Genomic DNA, 24,483 nt, shown 5'->3' with positions numbered 1-24,483 from the left:
GCGTTAAAAGTCGAGTTCAAGCTAGGCGCTAACGCAGTGGTTCTTAACCTTGCTAAAGGTACAGAACTCCACAAGTTTCACATGTGGATTCACCGAAGCCTTCGGAATTAGATAATACAATTTTTTTTTGCAAATTCAAAACCGCTGTATATAAGCTAGCAAGCTAATAATTTGGCAAATACCCATTCAAAATTCTTCTCATTTTGACGGCATGTTTTATAAACAGATCAAAATTTGAGGCCGTGCTTCCCATTGGTCTGTTGCATTCCCTTATACCAAGTGTGAGTCAACCTTCCACTGAGCAAAGCAGTTCCTCCTCCCATCCGATCGAGGACTAGAAATTAAAAGAAATGGATTGAGTCTGTAAATTGGGATCAAACCAGTTCAAAACCTGATCTAAAAAGCCACTTTGCCAGGATTTAATCAGCATACAAAATAGGGTTTTGCATTTCTTTACCTTCTTTACCTGCATTTCTTTACATTCGCGGAACCCCTTAGACTCACTCGGGTTCAATCGAACCCAGGTTAAGACCCACTGCGCTAATGCTAATGCACATCCTGCCTGCCACTCTCGCTCTTTGCTGACGTAATTGCTGCATGAATTCTGATTTGGGAGACTTGACAGATCGGATATAAACCACATACGAAACTGACCCAGATCAGATTTGAAATGGTCCCCTTGTTCGCGACTTGCCCCGTTCAGACCATCAACTTAATGGCTCACTCGAGTCAGAATAAGACGAAAAAATCGGATTCGTGCACTAAGACCTGCGGTCTGAATCTAGCCTTGGAGAGACTATGAAAATATAGGATTGTATAATATAACTTGTATAATTTTTCTACAGACACAAGTTACATTTACTGCAAACTACAAATTTTGCTACGACTACAAATTTTGCTTTTACAGCTACAAGTTATCTTCTGGTACAACTACAAGTTGCATTTTCTTTTTTGCCACAACTAAAAAGCAATTTTATAAAACTACAAGTTGCTACTGCTACTTTTCTAACAAATTTACCTTCATAGAATGTAGAGACACTTTCTTTGTTGTAACAAAGTAACAGTAAATCTATACATAGTTTTTAAGTATAATGTAATATTTGTTTTTTTTAAACAGAGTAACGATGGCGTTAACTCATTGAAGATGAGTTCACTGCCAGTTCTCTCAATTAAAGCATCTTCACGGATTGATGGCAAGTATCCGGATGGCGTGCACTCCCTCGATGACACATTGGAATGGCTTGGTGGAGCCTTTCTCCGCGATGGGAGCCATATTGACCAACAGAGGATTGTACGCTCCTTTGTGCGCGTCCGGCTTGACAGTTTGGGCTTGGAGGCGGTGATCCTTGAGAAGCTGTAACTGTCGGTTCTCCTCCCTCAGGACCTCCCAGTGCCGCTCCAAGGCCTCCCGGTGGGTCCGCGCGGCATTGCAGCGATTAATGAGCTCGGGGAATTCGTACATAAGCGATGGCTCCACCATCCGCGTTGCGGACTCAAGGGTGACTTCTTCAGAGGTCACTTGCTCCTCTTTCTGCATGGCCTCTAGATGGCGACACATCTCGGCCACCTTAAGGAGCTGGGCACCCTTGGCGATGACCAACCTCAGCCTGTTGGCGGCGGCGTTACTGCGCATGCTCACGTGATGGATCATGATGTGGATGGGCACGCGATTGCGAGCCATGCGGTTGAGGAGCATGTGGATCTTGGCCTTGGCTTCGTTTCTGGCCGCTGTCAGCTTGCCCACCAGATCGGAGTTGTTCTTCTCGGCGGTCTCAAGGCGAGACTGCACCTCGATGAGGGTGTTGTAGAGGGTCACACCCTTCTTGGAGGTCATCACGGAAACTTGCTTCTTGCCCTCCATAGTCTCCAATTTTTCCAGATCAAGAAGGTAGCGTTTCTCTGCCTTCTGGTTCTTCAGGACCTTCACGTTCTGGTCGAGGAAGCATTCTTCTACCTCGAAGGCCTTCCTCTTCTCGTAAACCGAGTGGCCCTCCATGGGTTCGCTGTAGAGCATGTGAACTATGGCCAAGGATTGCTGGTGATGCCGCTCCAGGTGGACCACCGTGTTCTCGAAGCCCAGGCTGGACTGTAGGAAATAGATGGCCACTTTTTCACTCAGCAACTCCAGTTTGTGGTCCAACATGTCCTGACCCATGTTCCATAGCTGCTGCAGGAACGTGAGTCGCTTCTCCTGCATAGCGCGCAGATGCTCTACGTGTTCGCGGTGCACGCGCCACGTCTGTGCCGAGAGACACTCTACATGCTGCACGTCATTGGAGAACCTCTCCACGGCACGGTTCAGGTACTGGTCCCGCCGCTCGAAGGTACGCCGGAGGGCTGCGAGCTCCTCCTTGAGCTCATTGCAACGGCTGGCACGAATGTCCAGGCGATAGATGTTCTTTAGCTTGATGTCGTTGAGCGCCGTGTTGCCGGTCTCCTTTTTTAGAGCATCCCTCAAGATCTTTGGGCGAAGGCTGGGGTCAACCCCGGTGCCTTTGCCCTTCTTTCCTTTCTTTTTGGGCATCTTGACAGTCTTAAGTCGCCAATTTTAGAATAGGAGTCAAAATATGCTGCTCCAAATGGTTGGATTGGCACTGACCATAGATGTTGTCAAAATGACATCACTCATTATGATGCATTAGAGGCCCAGTGATGTGTCATTGGTATGATGAAACATTTGTTCACCTTGGTGATAATGACAAATTCCAGAGAATTAATTGTTCTCGAGTCGTATTTAACACATTTTGGTTGGCATTTAAAGCAATAGATGTATAGAAAATAATCCATTTTCATTGGAAGCCAGCCCTCCCAAGTTAAAGGGACCTGATGAGTACACAGAGCCTTGACATTTTGACTGAGACTGCCTCAAAAAGCACTTTTTCTTACCTTCAATAGAGAGGGTTTGGGACCACTCCCTGCAACAGCAGCACTGTTTCACCGAGCCTGCTAATAGACTCCGCTTGTCAAAAACACATTTCTAAACCACTTTTCTAAACCACTTATGACTTGCTACTCACTGTTTTTACATTTCTGGCACTGCTTTGATGGGCCAAAGTACCAGTGTTGTTTTTGGCAGCCCTTTTAATCTTCGTCTTAGTCTTCTGGACAGTAGTACTTGTTTGTCTTAGTCATATTTTAGTCATCTGAAAATATGTTTGCCAATTTTTGTTGACAAAAATTCAGGACTAATTTCATCTAGTTTTAGTCAATGTTTACTAAAAATGTTTTCGTCTGTAAAATAAGTAAAAAAAATACTCCAATAATAAATAAATAAAGTTCTCCAACACTTTTCGAATGAACATTGACAGACAAGCACATATTGTCGCGTCTACAAGGACAACGCCAACTTCCTGATGACAATACACACTCAGGAGGAAAACAGTACATTATTTTCAAAGAATTATACCCACCTGAACGCAACAAACTCTATGTAAAAAAAAAAAAAGAAGTTGTCCGAACATTTAAGAGGACTCACGTCGTTAGCATTAGCCTAAGGCGAACGTGAATGCTATGCTAACGCTGCGAGTTACATTTAGTGTGATGATCAGTCAGCACGGATCTTTAAAGGCTAAAGCAACATGGCTTATTCCCTCTGGCTAACGTAAGAAAACAAATATTACTGTGTTTGCCTGAAGACTGTAGATGACATTGCACTGTGACGGGGCGGCGGTGCGCAGCACAATACATGAGCGACACAACTAGACAAGGCTACGATGCAGACTCACTACACATAAATATCATACATTGTGAACATGTGATGAAAACTATTGCGCATTTTTGTCTCGTTTTCGTCTCGTTAGACGAAAACTGACGTTTGTATCGTTATGTTTTAGTTTCCGAAAACACATTTTTAGCTTGTTATTGTCTCGCCATCGTCATGAAAAATTTGTTTGGTGACAAAATATTTTTGTTATTGTTATCGTTGACGAAGACAGCACTTGGCCAAATGCTCGTTGCTCTAAAATGAATTAAATGGCTACCTCATCCAAATCAGTTTTTAATTAAATTTTACACATACTCATACAGTTTCCTTTATAATAGTAGTATTGCATAAACTTAAAACAAGCTAATCTCCCCCTCGTGCAAACTAACGCAGGAGTACTGCTCCAATATGGCTGCCCTTCCTATATTTTATTTTTCTTTACGATTATAATGTTGAATACGTTCAAATTTAGCAGTGTATGATTGCAACATTGCAGTAAACAATATTAAAATGAGAGGTATTCGTCACCGTGGTGCTGTATTATACAAACGTACGGTGACAAAGTAACACGATTGGTACTGCTCCAATATGGCTGCCATACACGTGCGTCGATTACAATCAAGATTCTGAGAAACAAAGCTTGTGTGTTGTTTAAACTAAGCGAATATACATTAAATATGTCAAAAACTTCTGGAGTACTGTACATCAAAACTGCAGTGACAAAATTATAATTTCAAGAATAGTGTGCTTGTCGGTGACGTCATAGATCCGCGCCGGAAGTTGGCCCGGAAGCTTTCCTGATGACGCAAGATGTAGACGACCCTTGTAACTTAACGCACTAACGATAATATCTTATACATTATGAGTGAAATAAACATTTTTTGTTCAAGAATAGTTGTTGCTTTTTCTACTAACATGATCTGAAAAGCGTCCTCCACCCTCCCTTAGAATATTGATAGGATTGACGGCCGCTTAATAGATGTAAAATGTCGTTTTTGGTGGATTCCATCATCATGTTCACCTCACAGGTACTGTCACTTGCCAAAATAGACGATCTTATTTTCAGGTTCATCTTTGAAAACATACAAAAACATTCTTAATGTATCTTGGTGTGAAAAGTTACGTGACTCAGTCAAACAACATTCTGCAACTATGTAATTATAATTAAACTTCACTTCCCCTCATATTATGATTTATTTAAGGTGCTGTTCTTTGGATTTGGCTGGCTGTTCTTCATGCGACAGCTTTTCAAAGACTATGAGGTATAGTCAAATTTGTCTTCGCGGCATTATATGCATAATTTGTAATTACGTTGTTATTCATTACTATTACAGGTGCGACAATATGTGGTGCAGGTGGTCTTCTCTGTCACCTTTGCCTTCTCATGTACCATGTTTGAACTCATCATTTTTGAGATTCTGGGTGCCTTGAGTAGCAGGTAAAAGACCTTTTTGTCAATTTAAGTAATTTTCAATAGTTTTGAGTCCTCAATGAAGCAAAAGTGCATGCTTCTAAAAAAAAAAGTCTGCTTGTCTCTCTGTCTTAAAGTTCCCGATACTTCCACTGGAAGTTGAATCTCTACGTGATTCTGCTGGTTCTCATCTTTGTGGTGCCTTTCTACATTGGCTACTTTGTGGTTAGCAACATTCGCCTGTGTAAGCGCACACGCCCGAGTGGTTTTATTGATCAAATTCACAGTGTATATGACACTATATTTTCCTTTTTTTTTTGCATTGCAGTGCACAGACAAAGGCTGCTGTTTGCATGCATGGTGTGGTTTACCTTTATGTATTTCTTCTGGAAGCTGGGTGACCCTTTTCCTATCCTCAGTCCAAAACATGGTGAGTTAGCATGTCTTGTCATCATCAATTGAAGTTCTGACTGGGAGAGACTGCCAACGAATAATCCAATGGCAGACGAGTTAACCTACTTAAAGGGATCCACGGATAGAAAGACTTGTAGATAAACGTTATTATGAGTTAGAATAAGTTGATATTGAAGCCCCGCTTGATGTTTTCGTTTTTGTACAATTTGTAAAATTAGTTTAACTAATAGGTCACCATGGTTGCTGACGTCGCAGGGTGGTGACGTCACATAGTTACGCTGCCGGGCTTCCAGAGTATGACTCTGACTTTTAATTTGACCCCGAGAGGAAAACAAATGCAGGGCAACACTGTCGATATTTCACAAAACGAGCTGCAAAAGCAAAATTAACAGGAAAGACGAGAGTAGGAAAAAAAAAAACGGTGTTCTGCCAAAATGTGCTACTTTGGCGAAATGTGCTACAAGAGGTGAATTTGACACCCAAAGTACTACCGTGTGCTTTCAGCTTGTTTTGTTTAGATGCATACAGACAGCACATACTCAAGATGCCTTAAGAAAATACTTAAACGTAGTAATTAGTGCTGCAACGATTAATCAATTAACTTGATTATTCGATTAGAAAAAAAATATTCAAATTAAATTTTGCTGCTTCGAGTATTCGTTTAATTAAAGCGGCATTCTAATGGTTTGTTTTGAAAGTGTCTGCATTTAGTTTTATTGATTTGGGTGGATACACTGCCCTCTAGTCTGCCTCATTTCACGTGACTGAATCCAGCTGCTCCTTGTTAAGACCAACATTAGCTAAGTTTTTGTTTGAGCTAATGTTTTTTTTTAATGCATTCGTAAAGTAGTTTATGGGTATATTTAGTCGTTTTTTTGTGGGAATATGTGTCTGAACTATTTGTTAAGAACATTGTGTGTAAAAAAAAAAAAAAATTGTTAGCGTTTTATAGCATTTTGCTATGTAAGTTCTTTTGTTGTACATAGATCCACATTCTTTTGTTTTTTTTATACTGTTTGACGCTCAGCTCAGGTATTTTAATTTTTTATGTTCCTTATCCGAATACTCGATTATTCGAACTAACTAGTTCATTGATTAATCGACTTCTAAAATAATGGATAGCTGCGGCCTTAGTAGTAATATCAAATAAGGCTGGTTTAAATATCCTACGTGACTAATGTGATCAACAATCTGTTATAAAGTTACCACAAGAAAACACAATGCTTAAAAGTATGAGAGGGAAACACATGCAAAAAGTATTTTGAGGCAATGAAAAGGTAATAAAAGACTCAATAAAAACACATATAGTAAGTATTCGCCGCTTTTAACCGATTTGCGCATGTGTTGGAGGTCTTGCCGTGACCCAGTAGTGTTCGTCTAATGACAGTGACAAACTACGTCAACACCCCGAGGGTCCATTGTGTGCATTAAACATGACGCACACCGTAGGTCAAAACGTACTACCGTAATTTCCCGAATATAACGCGCACTTTTTTCCCCAAAATCAACTTGTAAAATCATGGTGCGCATTATAAACGGGTACATGGATGGAGACAGAAATATATATATATATATATATATATATATATATATATATATAAACTAGGGGTGTCAAACGATTAACATTTTTAATCGAGTTAATTACAGCTAAAAAATTTATTAATCGTAATTAATCGCAATTAATCGCAATTCAAACCATCTATGAAATATGCCATATTTTTCTGTAAATTATTGTTGGAATGGAAAGATAAGACCGAGATGGATATATACATTCAACATACGGTACATTAGTACTGTGTTTCTTTATTATAACAATAAATCAACAAGATGGCATTACCATAATTAACATTCTGTTAAAGCGATCCATGGATAGAAAGACTTGTAGTTCTTAAAAGATAAATAAAAATAAAAAATAAAATATATAAATATTTATAAAAATTTATAGGAAATAAATAAAAGATAATAACTAGTTATAGAAATTTTATATTAAAACCCCTCTTCATGTTTTCGTTTTTTTTTGTAAAATTTTAAATAAAAAAATAAACTAGTAGCCCGCCATTGTCAATAATTACTTACAGAATGCTCATGAAGCCTATAAAATCAGTCGCACCCAAGCGCCAGCAGAGGGCGGCAAAACTCCGAAAAACACAACAAGTACACCTTTCACTTTGCTGTCCTTTTAATATGTTTGAGCGGGGCATTTGTGCGTTAATTGCGTCAAATATTTTAACGGGATTAATTAAAAAAATTAATTACCGCTCGTTAACGCGATAATTTTGACAGCCCTAATATAAACCTTTTTTATTTTTATTGACACAGCCACGCTGTGTTGAAGAAACGTATGCGGCGATCCGTTGCCGACCATCACGGTACGTGACGTCACCATTTTGTTTCGGTAATACTTCACTCTGATCGGCCGAATGATTTCGTCTGTGTAAAATTCTGCTTTTTTCACACTTCATAAAGCACAGAATTTAGTTTGAGTCAACGTTTATTGCAGCTCCGCAACTCGGACCATAACAAACGTAACAACACAGACTTCCTGTGTGTGTCCGTCAACTATATCTGTCCCTCGGGAACCTCAAACCCAAATAACAATAGTTCCTATTGTTACTGTCGTGTCGACAGCGATGAGCTCGCTCGGATTTCCGACTCACGTTCTCACTTTCATTTTACCGTATCAATCCGTGGAAGAAACATTTATTCCTCATGATGAAACGAGCAAGTTATACAGCAGCCTTTTAAAGAAAAGTCACATCTGTTTTGTTTTCTCCTAGATTCTGGTAAGTTGGAGAAGTTGTCAAATCATATTATTACCGTAAATATTGTCAGTTTATGGTAATGGCTTGAACTAACAATATGCTATGCTTGTGCTGTGTTTCACCAGTCAGTAAAATGACATTTCTGTATCTGTACACGAGCTCTGTTTTCTTGTATTCTTCTATTTATTGGTGCTAAAATTAGAGTGCGCGTTATAAACGGGTACAAAAATTTCCCCTCGATTTTACAAGTAAATTTGGGGTGCGCCTTCTACACGGGTGCGCCTTATTTTCGGGAAATTACGGTAAATATTAAAGATTTTTAAATTGATGGCAATATTTGATGTGTTTCTAATAACATTTTAGTAAAAAAGAACAATAGTGGCTTGTTCGAGCCTACAAGTCTTTAAGTCTGAGGTTCCCTTTAACATCAACATGCCCAGTTGCTTCCTTGTCATTAAAATGCCAGCAAAACAGTGTCACAAATCCCACTGTCCATGCGTGTTTACAGGCAGTCTGAAAACGCAACACCTCATTTTTAAAAGTAGTCACAATAACTAAAATGGAAAAACTCACTTTACTTTGACTGCTAATTCTTTTATGAACTCTGGGCTAATGGCTCTCAGTGCTTGCACTAGCATAGCTTGGTTGTAGGACACTGTGAATGTCCCTTCTTTTTAAATTAATTTTAGCTAACAGCGTGCTAGCATAAGAACTTCATCTGTAGTGGCACAAAAAGTCAGCTTATACTTGTAAATCACTCACCTTCTCACTAATGTAGCCACAAAGCTAAAGGTACATTGGACAAGGCACTCCTAGCATGTATAGCTACACTCGGAAACTCGGAGTCTTGTAGGCCAGGGTAACGTAACATTCACGCTAGGTAGGTTGATTGAATGCACCTGAAGTGCCAATGTCACCATGACGCTAACCAAATTTAATGATGGAAATCAGGAAGCATGATGCTAGCTGGCATGTCATAAACTATTGTTAGCTGCATAGTTCAAAGCGGTAGGCCGGCCACCTGTCCTTTGAAATGAGGAACAATCCGTAATTGGGAATTAAAATTTGCGTTGCGTATTGAACTAGGGCTGCAGCTATCGAATATTTTAGTAGTCGATTAATCGATGGACTAGTTAGTTCGAATAATCGAGTAATCGGATAAGGAACATGAAAAATTAAAATACCTGAGCAGAGCCACAAACGGTATTTTTTTTTTTTAAATAAAAAATGGATTATGTACAACAAAAGAACAATTGGCTAACTTACATAGAAAAAGTACGCTAGCTTCAATGCTATACAATGCTAAAGTTTTTTTTTGTTTTTTTTACAATGCTCTTAACAAATGGTTCAGACTCACATTCCCACAAAAAACGGCTAAATATACCTAATAACTAAATTATGAAGGCATTAAAAAACATTAGCTCGAACAAAAACATAGCTTACGTTGGCCTTAACAGGGAGCAGTTGGGTTCAGCCATGTGAAAAGAGGCAGAGCATAGGGCAGTGTATCCACCCTAATCAATAAAACTAAATGCAAACACTTTCCAAATAAACCATTACAACGCCACTTTAATTAAACGAATCCTCGAAGCAACAAAATTTAATTTATATATTTTTTTGGCTAACTTAAATAAAAAAACTCCGCTAGCTTAAATGCTATAAAAGTTTTTTTAGAATGCTCTTACAAATGGTTCAGACACATTTTCCCACAAAAAACAAAATGGCTAAATATACTTACAAACTAAATTATGAATGCATTAAAAAAACATAAGCTCAAACAACAATTTATCTTAAATGGGTCTTAACAGGGAGCAGCTGGATTCAGCTATGTGAAATGAGGCAGACTAGAGGGCAGTGTATCCACCATAATCAATAAAACTAAAAGCAAACACTTTCAAAATATACCATTACAATTAAACAAATACTCGAAGCAGCAAAATCTAATTCGAAATTTTTTTTCTAATCGAATACTCGAGTTACTCGATTAATCGTTGCAGCACTATATTGAACCAATAGGCAATATATAGGATTAACGTTATTTTCGCACTACAAGGCGCACCTGACTATAAGCCGCCACCCAACAAATTTGACACGAAAACAGCATTTGTTCATAGATAAACCGCACCGGACTATAAGCCGCAGTTGTCCTCACTGTATTATTGGATATTTACAGATATTAACCGTCCATCCATCCATCCATTATCTTCCGCTTGTTCCGGGGTCGGGTCGCGGGGGCAGCAGCTTTAACAGGGAAGCCCAGACTTCCCTCTCCCCAGCCACTTCAACCAGCTCCTCCGGCGGGATCCCAAGGCGTTCCCAGGCCAGCCGAGAGACATAGTCTCTCCAGCGTGTCCTGGGTCGTCCCCGGGGCCTCCCGCCGGTGAGACATGCCCGGAACACCTCTCCAGGGAGGCGTCCGGGAGGCATCCGAACCAGATGCCCGAGCCACCTCAGCTGGCTCCTCTCTACGCGGAGGAGTAGCGGCTCGACGCCGAGTCCCTCCCGGATGACCGAGCTTCTCACCCTATCTCTAAGGGAGAGCCCGGACACCCTGCGGAGGAAACTCATTTCGGCCGCTTGTATCCGGGATCTTGTTCTTTCGGTCACGACCCAAAGCTCGTGACCATAGGTGAGGGTAGGAACGTAGATCGACTGGTAAATCGAGAGCTTTGCCTTTCGGCTCAGCTCCTTCTTCACCACTACAGACCGGTGCAGCGTCCGCATTACTGCAGACGCCGCACCGATTCGCCTGTCGATCTCCCGCTCCCTCCTACCGTCACTCGTGAACAAGACCCCAAGATACTTGAACTCCTCCACTTGGGGCAGGATCTCATCCCCGACCCGGAGAGGGCACTCCACCCTTTTCCGACTGAGGACCATGGTCTCGGATTTGGAGGTGCTGATCTTCATCCCAACCGCTTCACACTCAGCTGCGAACCGCTCCAGTGAGAGTTGGAGGTCACGGCTTGATGAAGCCAACAGCACTAAATCATCTGCAAAAAGCAGAGATTCAATGCTGAGGTCACCAAACCGGACCCCCTCAACGCTTCGGCTGCGCCTAGAAATTCTGTCCATAATAGTTATGAACAAAATCGGTGACAAAGGGCAGCCTTGGCGGAGTCCAACCCTCACTGGGAACGAATTCGACTTACTGCCGGCAATGCGGACCAGACTCTGACACCGGTCGTACAGGGACCGAACAGCCCTTACCAAGGGGCTCGGTACCCCGTACTCCCAGAGCACCCTCCACAGGATTCCCCTAGGCACACGGTCGAACGCCTTCTCCAAATCCACAAAACACATGTAGACTGGTTGGGCGAACTCCCATGCACCCTCGAGGACCCTGCTGAGGGTGTAGAGCTGGTCCACTGTTCCACGGCCGGGACGAAAACCACACTGCTCCTCCTGAATCCGAGATTCGACTTCCCGACGGACCCTCCTCTCCAGCACCCCTGAATAGACTTTACCGGGGAGGCTGAGGAGTGTGATTCCTCTATAATTGGAACACACCCTCCGGTCCCCCTTTTTAAAAAGGGGGACCACCACCCCGGTCTGCCAATCCAGAGGCACTGTCCCCGATGTCCACGCGATGTTGTAGAGGCGTGTCAGCCATGACAGCCCTACAACATCCAGAGCCTTTAGGAACTCCGGGCGGATCTCATCCACCCCCGGGGCCTTGCCACCGAGGAGCTTACCAACCGCCTCAGTGACTTCAACCCCAGAGATCGAAGAGCCCACCTCAGAGTCCCCAGACTCTGCTTCCTCAAAGGAAGGCGTGTCGGTGGAATTGAGGAGGGCTTCGAAGTATTCTCTCCACCGACTCACGACGTCCCGAGTCGAGGTCAGCAGTACACCATCTTCACTATACACAGTGTTAATAGTGCACTGCTTTCCCCTCCTCAGACGCCGGATGGTGGACCAGAATTTCCTCGAAGCCATCCGGAAGTCGTTTTCCATGGCCTCACCGAACTCCTCCCATGTCCGAGTTTTTGCCTCGGCAACCGCCGAGGCCGCAGTCCGCTTGGCCAGCCGGTACCTGTCAGCTGCCTCCGGAGTCCCACAGGCCAAAAAGGCCCGATAGGCCTCCTTCTTCAGCTTGACGGCATCCCTTACCGCTGGTGTCCACCAGCGAGTTCGGGGATTGCCGCCACGACAGGCACCAACCACCTTACGGCCACAGCTCTGATCGGCCGCCTCAACAATGGAGGTGCGGAACATGGCCCACTCGGACTCAATGTCCCCCACCTCCCCCGGGACAAGGGAGAAGTTCTGCCGGAGGTGGGTGTTGAAACTCTTTCTGACAGGGGATTCTGCCAGACGTTCCCAGCAGACCCTCACAATACGTTTGGGCCTGCCAGGTCTGGCCAGCATCTTCCCCCGCCATCGGAGCCAACACACCACCAGGTGGTGATCAGTTGACAGCTCCGCCCCTCTCTTCACCCGAGTGTCCAAAACATGCGGCCGCAAGTCCGATGACACGATTACGAAGTCGGTCATCGAACTGCGGCCTAGGGTGTCCTGGTGCCAAGTGCACATATGGACACCCCTATGTTTGAACATGGTGTTCGTTATAGACAAACCGTGACGAGCACAGAAGTCCAATAACAGAACACCACTCGGGTTCTGATCGGGGGGGCCGTTCCTCCCAATCACGCCCCTCCAGGTCTCACTGTCATTGCCCACGTGAGCGTTGAAGTCCCCCAGTAGAACGAGGGAGTCCCCAGAGGGGGCGCTCTCTAGCACACCCTCCAAGGACTCCAAAAAGGGTGGGTATTCTGAACTGCTGTTCGGTGCATAAGCACAAACAACAGTTAGAACCCGTCCCCCCACCCGAAGGCGGAGGGAGGCTACCCTCTCGTCTACCGGGGTAAACCCCAACGTACAGGCGCCAAGCCGGGGGGCAATAAGTATGCCCACACCTGCCCGGCGCCTCTCACCATGGGCAACTCCAGAGTGGAAGAGAGTCCAACCCCTCTCGAGAGGATTGGTACCAGAACCCAAGCTGTGTGTGGAGGAGAGTCCGACTATATCTAGTCGGAACTTCTCTGCCTCACACACCAGCTCAGGCTCCTTCCCTGCCAGAGAGGTGACATTCCATGTCCCAAGAGTTAGCTTCAGCAGCTGGGGGTCGGACCGCCAAGGCCCCCGCCTTTGGCTGCCGCCCAACTCCCTACGCACCCGACCCCTTTGGCCCCTCCCACAGGTGGTGAGCCCATGGGAAGGGGAACCCACGTTGCCTTTTCGGGCTGAGCCCGGCCGGGCCCCATGGGGACAGGCCCGGCCACCAGACGCTTGCCTTCGAGCCCCACCTCCAGGCCTGGCTCCAGAGGGGGGCCCCGGTAACCCGCGTCCGGGCAAGGGAAACTGGGGTTCAATAATCTTGCTCATCATAAGGGGTCTTTTTGAGCCATACTTTGTCTGGCCTCTCACCTAGGACCTGTTTGCCATGGGTGACCCTACCAGGGGCTTAAAGCCCCAGACAACATAGCTCCTAGGATCATTGAGACACGCAAACCCCTCCACCACGATAAGGTGATGACTCATGGGGGGGTAGATATTAACCGGTAACACTTTATTTGACAGCGGCATCATACAACTGTCATAAGAACAAGTGAACCACCATGAAGCTTTGAACCAATTGGCTGTGAAGCCTTGGCCATCACTGCACCCTAGGGGGAGACAGTCAACCTCTGCTGCCAACAGTTGTTGTCCGACATGCCTCCTAGCATGCATTGTAGCACTACAAATGTAAATAGCAATCAAAATGTATGTTCTGTGCCAATTATTTCTTCAGTTACTGTTCCAATTGTCACATTAATTGCTAGTTATGATATTTGGTAACACTTTGTTTGACAGTGGCGCCATAAGACTGTCATTAGACAATCATAATTATGACATGACACAATCATGAGCATTAATGAATGTAGTGCTGCAACGATTAATCGATTAACTCGAGTATTTGATAAGAAAAAAATATTCAAATTAAATTTTGTTGCTTGGAGTATTCGTTTAAAGTGGCATTTTATGGTTTATTTTGAAAGTGTTTGCATTTTGTTTTATTGAGTAGGGTGGATACACTGCCCAAAGGTCTGCCTCATTTCACATAGTAGCTGAATCCAGCTGCTCCTTGTTAAGACCAACGTAAGCTAAGTTTTTGTAATTTAGTTTATAGGTATATTGTCTGAACCATTTGTTAAGTGCATTGTAAAAAAAACAAAACAAAAAAAAAAAACCTTCGCATTTTATAGCATTTAAGCTAGCGGACTTGTGTTATGCAAGTTAGCCAATTGTTCTTTTGTTGTACTTAGATCCTTATTTATTATTATTTTTTTTTCATACCTTTTGAGGTTCAGCTCAGGTATTTTAAATTTATGTTCCTTATCCGATTCCTCGATTATTCGAACAAACTAGTTCATCGATTAATCGACTACTAAAATAATCGATAGCTGCAGCCCTAAATGAATGCTTATAACAGATGTGATTTAGTGTTATCCAGCAAATTATCTCACTTTTGAATGGATGTAAAAGATACGAGCTGGACATAAATGGAGTTCGTGACAAAATTTGCTGGGTGACACTTAATGACATCTGTCATAAGCATTCAGTAATGCCCATGATAGTGTCATCTCATAATTATGACGGTCATATGACACCACTGTAAAATTAAGTGGTACCTATTAACACAAATAAATCAACAAATAAACCACACTGGACTATAAACTGCAGGATTTGAAATGAATGAAAAAAGTAGCAGCTTATAGTCCGAAAATTACGGTAGATACATTTCTATGCATTTAGGAGTTTTGGGGATGTCCACTTTTTTTCCCCGCCTTTACAGTTTTGGGCACGAGAGGGGCATCCCATATTTCTATTTCTGAAAGGTGGCAAGCCTATTCCAAGGGAGAGAAAACTAGATAAAATTACTACAGAAAACTGTAGTCACGATGTCTGTTCTTTTAGGTATTCTCTCCATTGAGCAGCTGATAAGCCGTGTTGGCGTGATAGGAGTCACCCTAATGGCTCTCTTGTCCGGATTTGGTGCCGTCAACTGCCCTTACACGTACATGTCCTATTTCCTCAGGTAAGGCTAAGCTTGTAAAGTGATTGTTTTAAAAAAAAAAAAAGCTTGATTTTGGCATCAATTAGTCATCTGTCCTAATCTAAAGGAACGTAACAGACAGTGACATCCTTGCTTTGGAGAGGCGGTTGCTTCAAACGATGGACATGATTGTCAGCAAGAAAAAACGGTCAGCAAGAATTAACTATCCATTCACTTTTAAAAATATTGCTAAAAACTTGTGTCAACTGGATGCGTAGCATCGCCATGACACGAAGGCAGATGTACCAACGTGGAGAAGACCAGAACAAACAGACAGGATTGTGGGGCATGATCAAAAGCGTCACCTCGCCGCAAACGGGCAGCGAAAGTACGTCCTGTTTTAAACGCTGAAACTAAATCGCCTCCACTAAGTGCGCTCACAAAAATGTCCTATTTTTCTGCGCAGATTTGTCTCTCATACAGCAGGAAGTGGACGCCTTGGAGGAGCTCAGTCGACAGCTTTTTCTCGAGACTGTTGACTTGCAAGCCACCAAGGTATGCCATAAACGCATACAAACATATTTATATTTTGTAAACATGTATGAAATGTTTTCCTAGGAACGCATTGAGTACTCCAAGACGTTTCAGGGAAAATACTTCAACTTCCTGGGCTACTTCTTTTCCATCTATTGCGTGTGGAAAATCTTTATGGTGAGCACACTAGCGCGCATGGTGGATAGGATGCGATGGCAAATATATGATTGTTCCCTGGCAGGCCACCATCAACATTGTGTTCGATCGAGTGGGAAAGACTGATCCAGTGACAAGAGGCATTGAAATAACAGTCAACTACTTGGGCATCCAGTTTGACGTAAGACTCTTAATTTATATTTGTTTAAGTTCCTCCCATTTTGACACTGTATTTTTTGCTTTCGATTTTTGTGTTTTTCAATTTGCAGAAGATTGCAGACCAGTTTTAAATGATTTATCAAGTTAAAATGGTCTAAAATTGTACTTTGAAATTAAGGTTTAAAAAAACAAAAAGTCTGCTGGCTTAAATTTTTTTTTACAATGTTCTTAACAGACAAACACATATTCCCACACACACACAAAAAAACGGCTAAATATTCCTATAAACTAAATTACGAATGCATTAAAAAAACATTATCTTAAACAAAAAACTTAGTTTATTTATGGTAATCTTAACAGGGAGCAGCTGGATTCAGCCATGTGACATAAGTTATGTCATATTCACTGTTGCCACTAGAGGGCAGTGTATCCACCCAAATCAGTAAAGCTAAATGCAAACACTTAAAAAAAAAAAAAAAACATTACAAAGCCAGTTTAATTAAACGAATACTGGGAGCAGCAAAATTTAATTTGAATCTTTTTTTCTAATCGAATTACTTGAGTTAGTCGATTAATCGTTGCAGCAATACTATTTAAATTAAACCATAAAAAGCAAAACATTTTGCAAAAAGGTTTTGCAAAGGAAACATTGGATCTAGTTCAACTGAACGAAAAAAATTCAATAAAGGATTCATCAAAATAAGAAAATATATCACAAAAACAAAATCACAGAAAATTGCAGACTAATTTTAAAGTACTCACCAAGTTAAAAAAAAAAAGTTGTTTTTCAAAATACATCTAATTAAAAAAAATGTAAAATTATATATTTTTAAAAAAGAAAAATTTACACAAAATTCCTGACTGATTTCAAATTCTTCAAAGGTTGCAAGAAAAACAGATCATTTTCTCTAAAAAAGGAAAACAATTAAAATATTTTTAAAAAATTATTCAATTAGCTAATTCAAAAATAAAATAGATATTTTTAGAGAGAGTTTAACAACTGTAATTCGCAAAAAACAGAAAAATCTCTCATCATCTATGTCATTATTACTGTGTTTTCCACACTATAAGGCACACCTAAAAGCCTTACATTTTCTTAAAAGCCAACAGTACGCCTTATAATCCGGTGTGCCACATATATGAATCAATATGAGCTGCACTCACAGCAACTGAGTGCAGCGCCATCTAATGGATGCGTAACGTAACCCCAGCCTCTACTGTTGTGTCTATTCTATGCGCCTTATGATGCGGTGCGCCTAGAGATGAAAAAAGTTTTCAAAATAGGCCATTCATTGAAGGTGCGCCTTATTGTGTGTAAAATACGGTAATTATTAATTTGGTGGTGTTCCTCTATAAGGTCAAGTTCTGGTCCCAGCATATCTCCTTCATCTTGGTGGGCATCATCATCGTCACGTCTATACGAGGTTTACTCATAACTCTCACAAAGGTACAAAGTCCACACACAGGGTGATGTGTTTAAGAAAGCTAAATAAAATAGTGTTTCTTCATTCTAGTTCTTTTACGCTATATCGAGCAGCAAGTCTTCAAACGTCATCGTGCTGGTCCTGGCTCAGATTATGGTGAGTTCTTACCTCATCTGCTCCCATTGACGGCGACAGATGTCAAAACGGATCAGACGTCTGTCGCCATTAGTGGTTGTGAAACATTATTAAGAGCAACGTGTGTGTTTTTTTTATGTCAGGGCATGTACTTTGTGTCATCGGTGCTGCTGATGCGCATGAGCATGCCGCTGGAATACCGCTCCATCGTGACGGAGGTTCTGGGAGAGCTGCAGTTCAACTTCTACCACCGCTGGTTTGATGTCATCTTCCTGGTCAGCGCCCTATCCAGTATTCTCTTTCTCTATCTGGCTCACAAACAAGCCCCAGAGAAGCACATGGCACTCTGACACCCCCCCCCCAAACCAACATGTTCCTGAATCAGGAATTTGAAAAGCGGACCCTTTGATTACACGTATTTTTGCCTTTTCCGCTACTTTCCACTTTTTTTTTTTTTTTTTTTTTGGAAGACACTGGAATTGCTTCATTTTTTATTTTTAAATATGTCATTTGTTCTTTAATTTGTTTGATTTTACTGTGTATTTCTTTAGTATTAAATAAAAGCAGCAGGGAAATGGCACTTTTTCAGTGTTAGAGTAACATGAATTTACACTGTAAACAAAACCTTTGAAAAATTTATGTTAATTAATGGTTTTAGGTAAGCAGAACAAACTTTGAACAAATGTTCATTCACCACTAGCCCTACGAGTGCAAACTGATTGGATGTCTACTAGTGACAAATTCATTCAAATTTACAGCAGAAGGACGATTGGGCGCCACACGATTGGATGTCTAACAATTAAAAAAAAAAAAAAAAAATTATCAACAGTATGGCCTACAAGCACCGAGCCCCTTATTTTAACATCTTTCCAAACTTTATAAACTAAAATAAAATAGATTAACATTAATTGCATTTTCAGCATCACTGATAAATATATATATTTATAAAATCCTTTTGAACTGCTTACAAATTCAAAGCATTGGAAAATATTGTCAAGAACTTGATGTTAAGGAAATTATTCAAGTTCAGTGCATGCATGACTATTCGAAACAAATTAGTTGAGTAAACATGTCGAATGTATGATAAATTGGTGTACCAGTCCAGTAAGCATAGTTTGTCTTTTTCGGTCCCAGATGATGATTGTTAGGAATACTTGGCACGGTCATGTTGTTGTTTCTTACAGTCTGTCATCCATGCTATGAGAAGATGAAGATGAAGACTCCGATGAAGTCTGCAAGGAGAGAAGTATTTAGGGTTAAGTGTGGTTGCATGGAATCACCCACTTACCGGATCTTTAGAATCATAATGCACTGCATTGTTGTTGTTTTTTTTTAACATTAAAATTATTGCCCACATAGTAGTATACCATTTAAAAAGCCTCTTTCATTTACAATGGCAAAAACATTTAAAATGTTCAAAATCCTACTTGTCCTACAGTCAAATTCACATAATTCACACATCAAAACTAAGGCAAACAAAATTGATTACTGTAATTTTCGGACTATAAACCGCTACTTTTTTCCCCTCATTTTGAATCCTGTGGCTTTTAGTCCAGTGCGGTGTATTTGTGGATTTATTTGAGTTAATAGGTAACACTTTATTAGACATGACACTATCATGGGCATTAATGAATGCTTTTGACAGATGTCATTAAGTGTCATTCAGCAAATTATGTCACTAACTCCATTTATGGCCAGCTCGAATCTTTTAGATCCATTCAAAAGTGAGACAATTTGCCAGATGACACAACATGATATCTATTCTGTCACAAGCATTTATGAATGCTCATGACAGTGTCATGCCATAATTATGAAGGTTTTATGACAGTCTTATAGCACCACTGTCAAATAAAGTGTTACTAAATACCATAACTAGCAATTAATAAAACAACTGGAACAGTAACTGAAGAATATAATTAGCACAAAACATGAATTTTGATTGTCATTTACAACTGTAGCGCTGGATTGAATGCTAGGAGGAATGTTGGATGACAACAGTGTTGACAGCAAGTGGTAGCAAAGGAGAGCAGTGATGGCCAAATGAAGCATCTTGAACCAATGAAGTTTTGCAGCCAATTGCTTCAAAGCTTCATGGTGGTTCATTTGGTCTTTTGACAGTCTTATAATGCCACAGTCAAATAATTATTGACTGTTAATTATTGACAAATAAATCCGCGTGACGTTGAAGTCACCTAAACATGAAAGGGTACCGCAACTGAAAAGAAAGAGCGGCTGGCTTGACCACGAAATTAAAAAACACGGCTCACTTTAGACAGCAAGCAGACAACCAAAACATAGGGATTTCGTAAAAGAGTTTATTGAACACACAAAAAAATCACACAATCGCAAAAAGGGAGACACACAATGGTCAGTGACATTAGCTCGGGATCAGTTTAAAAAACAAAGGGATATACAAACTGTCAAATGGCAGCGAGTCAATCTCGGCAAGCCGCCAAGGATCGGTTTAAAGACATGAGCGGATGAGCTAGAATTGGATGCAGATATGACATTGGGAAGTCATCCCACAGCTCTGTAACAAAACAATCTGACCAGCAGCAGAATGTGACAAAATCATGCCAGTCATCATACTAGCTTTAACACAGCAATTCTCCCAGTCCAGGCCAACCACGTCATCACCCCCAGCGTGCATTGTTTGCGTATGTGTTTCTAATAACATATTTTAGTAAAAGAGAACAATTGTGGCTTATTACAGCCTACAAGGCTTAAAGTCCGAGGTTCCCTTTAACAGCCTAGCAGGAGTTGGTAATGGATTTCAGGATGATTTAGCATCCTCGCAGAGAGGGTCTGTGACTTCAGGTTTCTGGGAATGTACATATCACAGGACCTTTCATGGGCCAACAACACCAGTGCCTTTGTGAAAAAGGTACAGAAGCACCTGTACTTTTTAAGGTCACTAAGAAAGGTCAACGTGTCCCAGGATCTGCTCTTGTCCTTCTAAAGGTGCTCTGTAGAGAGCATCCTGACCCACAACATCTTAGTGTAGTTGTGGAGAAGCTCTCAGGCTGACAAGAAGGCTCTGGAAAGAGTCAGGAAATCAGCACAGATGATTGGAGTGCAGCTGTCCTCTCTGTCAGACACCTATAACACCAGGTGTCTGCGTAGAGCCAAAAGCACCGGCTGTCTCAGTTCACACCCGGAGCACAGTCTGTTCCATGCCCCCGGGGAAAAAGTACAGGTCCATCAAAGCCCGTACTTCAAGATTTATGAAACACTTTGTTCCCCAGTGTAATTAGGGTACTAAACACACAGTAACTGCGAACATTATGTTATGTTCAGTTACTGCTTATAACAATATACCGAAAAGGTGCTGTATAGCGATACTTTGTAGCCCAAGCAAGAATCGATATATCGATTTAAAGGGATCCACAGATAGAAAGGCTTGTAGTTCTTAAAAGATAAACGCTATTATTAGGGCTGTCAAAATTATCGCGTTAACGGGCGTTAATTAATTTTTAAAATTAATCACGTTAAAATATTTGACGCAATTAACGCATGCACTGAATAAGCCGGTCTCGCATTGCCTCAAACAGATTTCAATGAGGCCGTTTATGGACATTAAGAGTGAAGAGAATGCCACCGGCCGCTTGGGGGCAGCGCAGCGCCGTTCCATACTAATGTTATTCCTTCTAATAGTGAGAGAATTAGTAGTTGTGAGACGTTTATGCTGTTGCTTTGTGCTCCACACATATTTCAGTAAGTTTGCTTTCTTTTAGTGGCAATTATGTGTCTCTTTTTGTATTTTGGGTAAGATATGCTCAGAGATATATCTGTTATAAGGGCGAGTGGACACAGGCGTTCTTTGGGCTGCGCCGTTTATTGGCATATGCTTCTGCAACTCCTTCACAACAACCAGAAGTATCATTTAGTGAAAGCACAACAAAAATAATATTGCTATCTCTCAAAAAAAATAATGTTCACAAAAAGAAAAGCACTTCAGTCTGTAGTAATGAGGCCCTATTCTCACACAGCTAAACAACAATGCAAAGTGAACTGGCATTACTCAGAGTTTAGTCACTCAATTCTTATTATTGTTATTTTTATTCTTATTGTTATTATAATAACTCTACTTTTGATTGAAAATTGTACAAATTTTATTAAAACGAAAATATGAAGAGGGGTCTTAATATAAAATTACTATAACTTGTAACTATAACATTTATCTTTTATGAACCACAAGTCTTACTATCCATGGATCACTTAAACAGAAAGAATGTTAATAATGCCATTTGTGGATTTATTGTTATAATAAACAAATACAGCACTTATGGACAGTGTGTTGTATGTATATATCCGTCTTGTGTGTTATCTTTCCATTCCAACAATAATTTACAGAAAAATATGGCATACTTTAGAGATGGTTTGAATTGCGATTAATTATGATTAATTAATTTTTAAGCTGGAATTAACTCGATTAAAAATTTTAATCGTTTGACACCCCTAGTTATTATAAGTTAAAATAATAATTTGATATTGATAACCCTCTTAGTGTTTTTGTTTTTATTAGGCCTGTCAACAATAACGCGTTAACGACCATGATTAATCTGGAAATATTAACGCATAAAAAAAAAATAACGCAATTTACCGCTCACACTAAGTTTGGCCACAACTGCCTCCCGTAGTCCCACACGCTGATGTTTACATTCTCCGCGCGGCAATGCAGGACAAAATGCCAGCCACGATGAGTGAGGATGATGACCAAATTCCGTTTTAAAAAGCTGCCTAATGGAAATCTGGATAAAACCAAATTTGTGTGCACATACTGCTGTGATGAACTGTCCTTCGATCGAAGCGTAACCAGCCTAAAGTACCACCTTTGGGCAAAGCATATCTTTGCTAGTGTTAGCAATGACGCTAACACGGACTTGCCAACAAAAAGAAACCAAGTAGGTTGACTACTGCTTTCACTACATGGGTAGCCAGTGACTGAAGAGTGTAGACCCATTAACATAGTCGAAGACGAGGGCCTTGAAAATCCAATGACAACAACAACAACCAACTAGACTCATGTCCACTACAGTGGTGGTCTGCGCACAATAGTGCCCACAGTAAGCTGGCCCACCTTGCAAAAAAAGTATCTGGTCACACCTGCCACAACCGTTCCTTGCAAGACACTGTTTTCTTTGACAGGGTACATTGTTCAAAAGAAAAGGTCTGCTCTGTTATCTGAAAATGTCAACAAGCTAGTTTGCCTGAGAAGTTTGTTAACAAAAAAAAAAAAAAAAAATAAGAGTATGGCTAACTTAAGCAGTGTTTCTAAACACCTTAACACACAGTTTAGTGTAATGTTTTTCAGTTGTGTGATTTTTGTTTTGTTTTTTTGTATCTCACACAGCTTTCAGGCCATTTAGTGTAAAACTGCAAATGCTGCATTTATTTGTGTGAAATGCTGAATTTAACAGACAAATTGTTTACACATTTTTTGAAACACTAGCTATTGTTACTGTATTGTGCTTGTCTGCTCTTTAAATTGGCAGTTAATTTTGGGTAATATGCCAAATGGTACTTGAGCCACATTGTTAGTCTGAGGCACTTTAATCTGTTAAAACTCTTTGCTGTATAATACAGACAATTTATTTTATTTTTTATTTTATACGAGCTGAGTTGTTAAATAAAATTTTAAAACTCTGTTTGGTTAATTATTAATTCATTCACACATGATACATTTCAATTCAAGTCAATTATAGTATTTTCCTAGATTTTTTTTTCCTGAAGAGCAACTTTATTCATCCCGAGGGAAATGTGATTAATCATGATTAATCACACAATTGATATATGATTAACTAGATTAAATTTTTCAATCGTTTGACAGCACTAGTTGTTATACAATTTTTTTATTTGTAAAATTAGTTTAACTAGTAAGTCGCCATTGTTGTTGATGTTGCACGGCAATGACATCACATGGTTATGCTGCGGGGCTTCCAGAGTATGACTAGCGACATAAACATGTACTCTGTTCAACCCTTTCAACTTGAACCCGAGTGGACCATGAATGAGCATGACAGCACTGTCGATATTTCACAAAACGAGCAGCAAAAGCAAAATGAACAGGAAAGATGGGATGAGATGAGACGAGAGTGGGAAAAAAAAACGATGTTCTGCCAAAATGTGTGACACCGGCGAAATGTCTGCAAGAGGCAAATTTGACACCTAAAGTACAACCGTGCGCTTTCAGCTTGTTTTGTTAAGCTCAGTACTTCTGAAATAGTGGGATGCGCCCCCCCTCAGGGGGCACAGAGCGATGCCAGGGGTGGCACATGTGACCTCGGGGAAGATAGTTTTTTTGCCGTACTAGAATAAAGTGTACTTGCACATCCACTCGGTGGCAGTGGCGCTCTCTCTTTTCAGAATGTGCGCAGAATTTTTGAACCAAGCAAGAGCACACAGCAAGGTGATATAGAGAGCTGTGCGCTGTTTTCCGGCCGGGCTCACGCAGCGGCCCGCTGTCATTTCTGGTTCTCACGTGTCTAACGAGAAGTTCCATTTTCGGCTTGGGATCGTCATGACGACCGCCCTCAACTCCGGTTCTCCCCGTCCGCTGAGAATGCGCTGATTTCGGGCCCTTTGCCTTTTGGCTTGGACTTTTAATACAGTGGGGGACGAGGAAAGGCCACTCTGTTCACTGTGTCTAGAAATGATTGTAGCGGACAGCTGGCAGCCAAATCAATTAAGACTTCACTTAAAGACATTAGACGCCAATCTCATTGATAAGACGCTTGATTGTTTTC

At 41.2% G+C, this 24,483-nt stretch overlaps 3 protein-coding genes across 3 annotated transcripts in view; 1 reads left to right on the top strand and 2 right to left on the bottom strand.

The window, feature by feature from the left end:
- The window catches only part of zgc:113337 (uncharacterized protein LOC503741 homolog), a 47,890-nt gene extending 38,614 nt beyond the window's left edge, over positions 1-9,276 (bottom strand). Inside the window, exons 1-2 of the mRNA XM_057853108.1 lie at positions 9,053-9,276; positions 5,486-5,594 (exon numbers count right to left, since the gene is read on the bottom strand). The gene's annotated coding sequence lies outside the window, so the exon portion shown is untranslated. The remainder of the gene's footprint in view (positions 1-5,485; positions 5,595-9,052) is intronic.
- On the top strand, positions 4,502-20,751 carry si:ch73-390b10.2 (Golgi pH regulator). The gene is made up of 14 exons (XM_057853106.1): positions 4,502-4,731; positions 4,906-4,965; positions 5,038-5,141; positions 5,252-5,358; positions 5,443-5,544; positions 15,251-15,371; positions 15,457-15,537; positions 15,608-15,717; positions 15,796-15,884; positions 15,948-16,040; positions 16,105-16,200; positions 17,536-17,625; positions 17,693-17,758; positions 17,881-20,751. The coding sequence occupies exons 1-14, from the start codon at positions 4,690-4,692 to the stop codon at positions 18,085-18,087; spliced, it is 1,368 nt and encodes a 455-aa protein (XP_057709089.1). The 5' UTR covers positions 4,502-4,689; the 3' UTR covers positions 18,088-20,751.
- Positions 18,215-24,483, bottom strand: part of pdzk1 (PDZ domain containing 1) — a 19,444-nt gene continuing 13,175 nt past the window's right edge. Inside the window, exon 8 of the mRNA XM_057853111.1 lies at positions 18,215-18,969. Coding sequence (XP_057709094.1) covers positions 18,916-18,969 — 54 coding nt within the window. The 3' untranslated portion in view covers positions 18,215-18,915. The remainder of the gene's footprint in view (positions 18,970-24,483) is intronic.

Source organism: Corythoichthys intestinalis, chromosome 12, assembly GCF_030265065.1.
Source record: "Corythoichthys intestinalis isolate RoL2023-P3 chromosome 12, ASM3026506v1, whole genome shotgun sequence".
Classification (NCBI taxonomy): Eukaryota; Metazoa; Chordata; class Actinopteri; order Syngnathiformes; family Syngnathidae; genus Corythoichthys; species Corythoichthys intestinalis.
The sequence above is the reverse complement of the archived record's forward strand: the minus strand, read 5'-3'. Positions and strand labels throughout refer to the sequence as shown.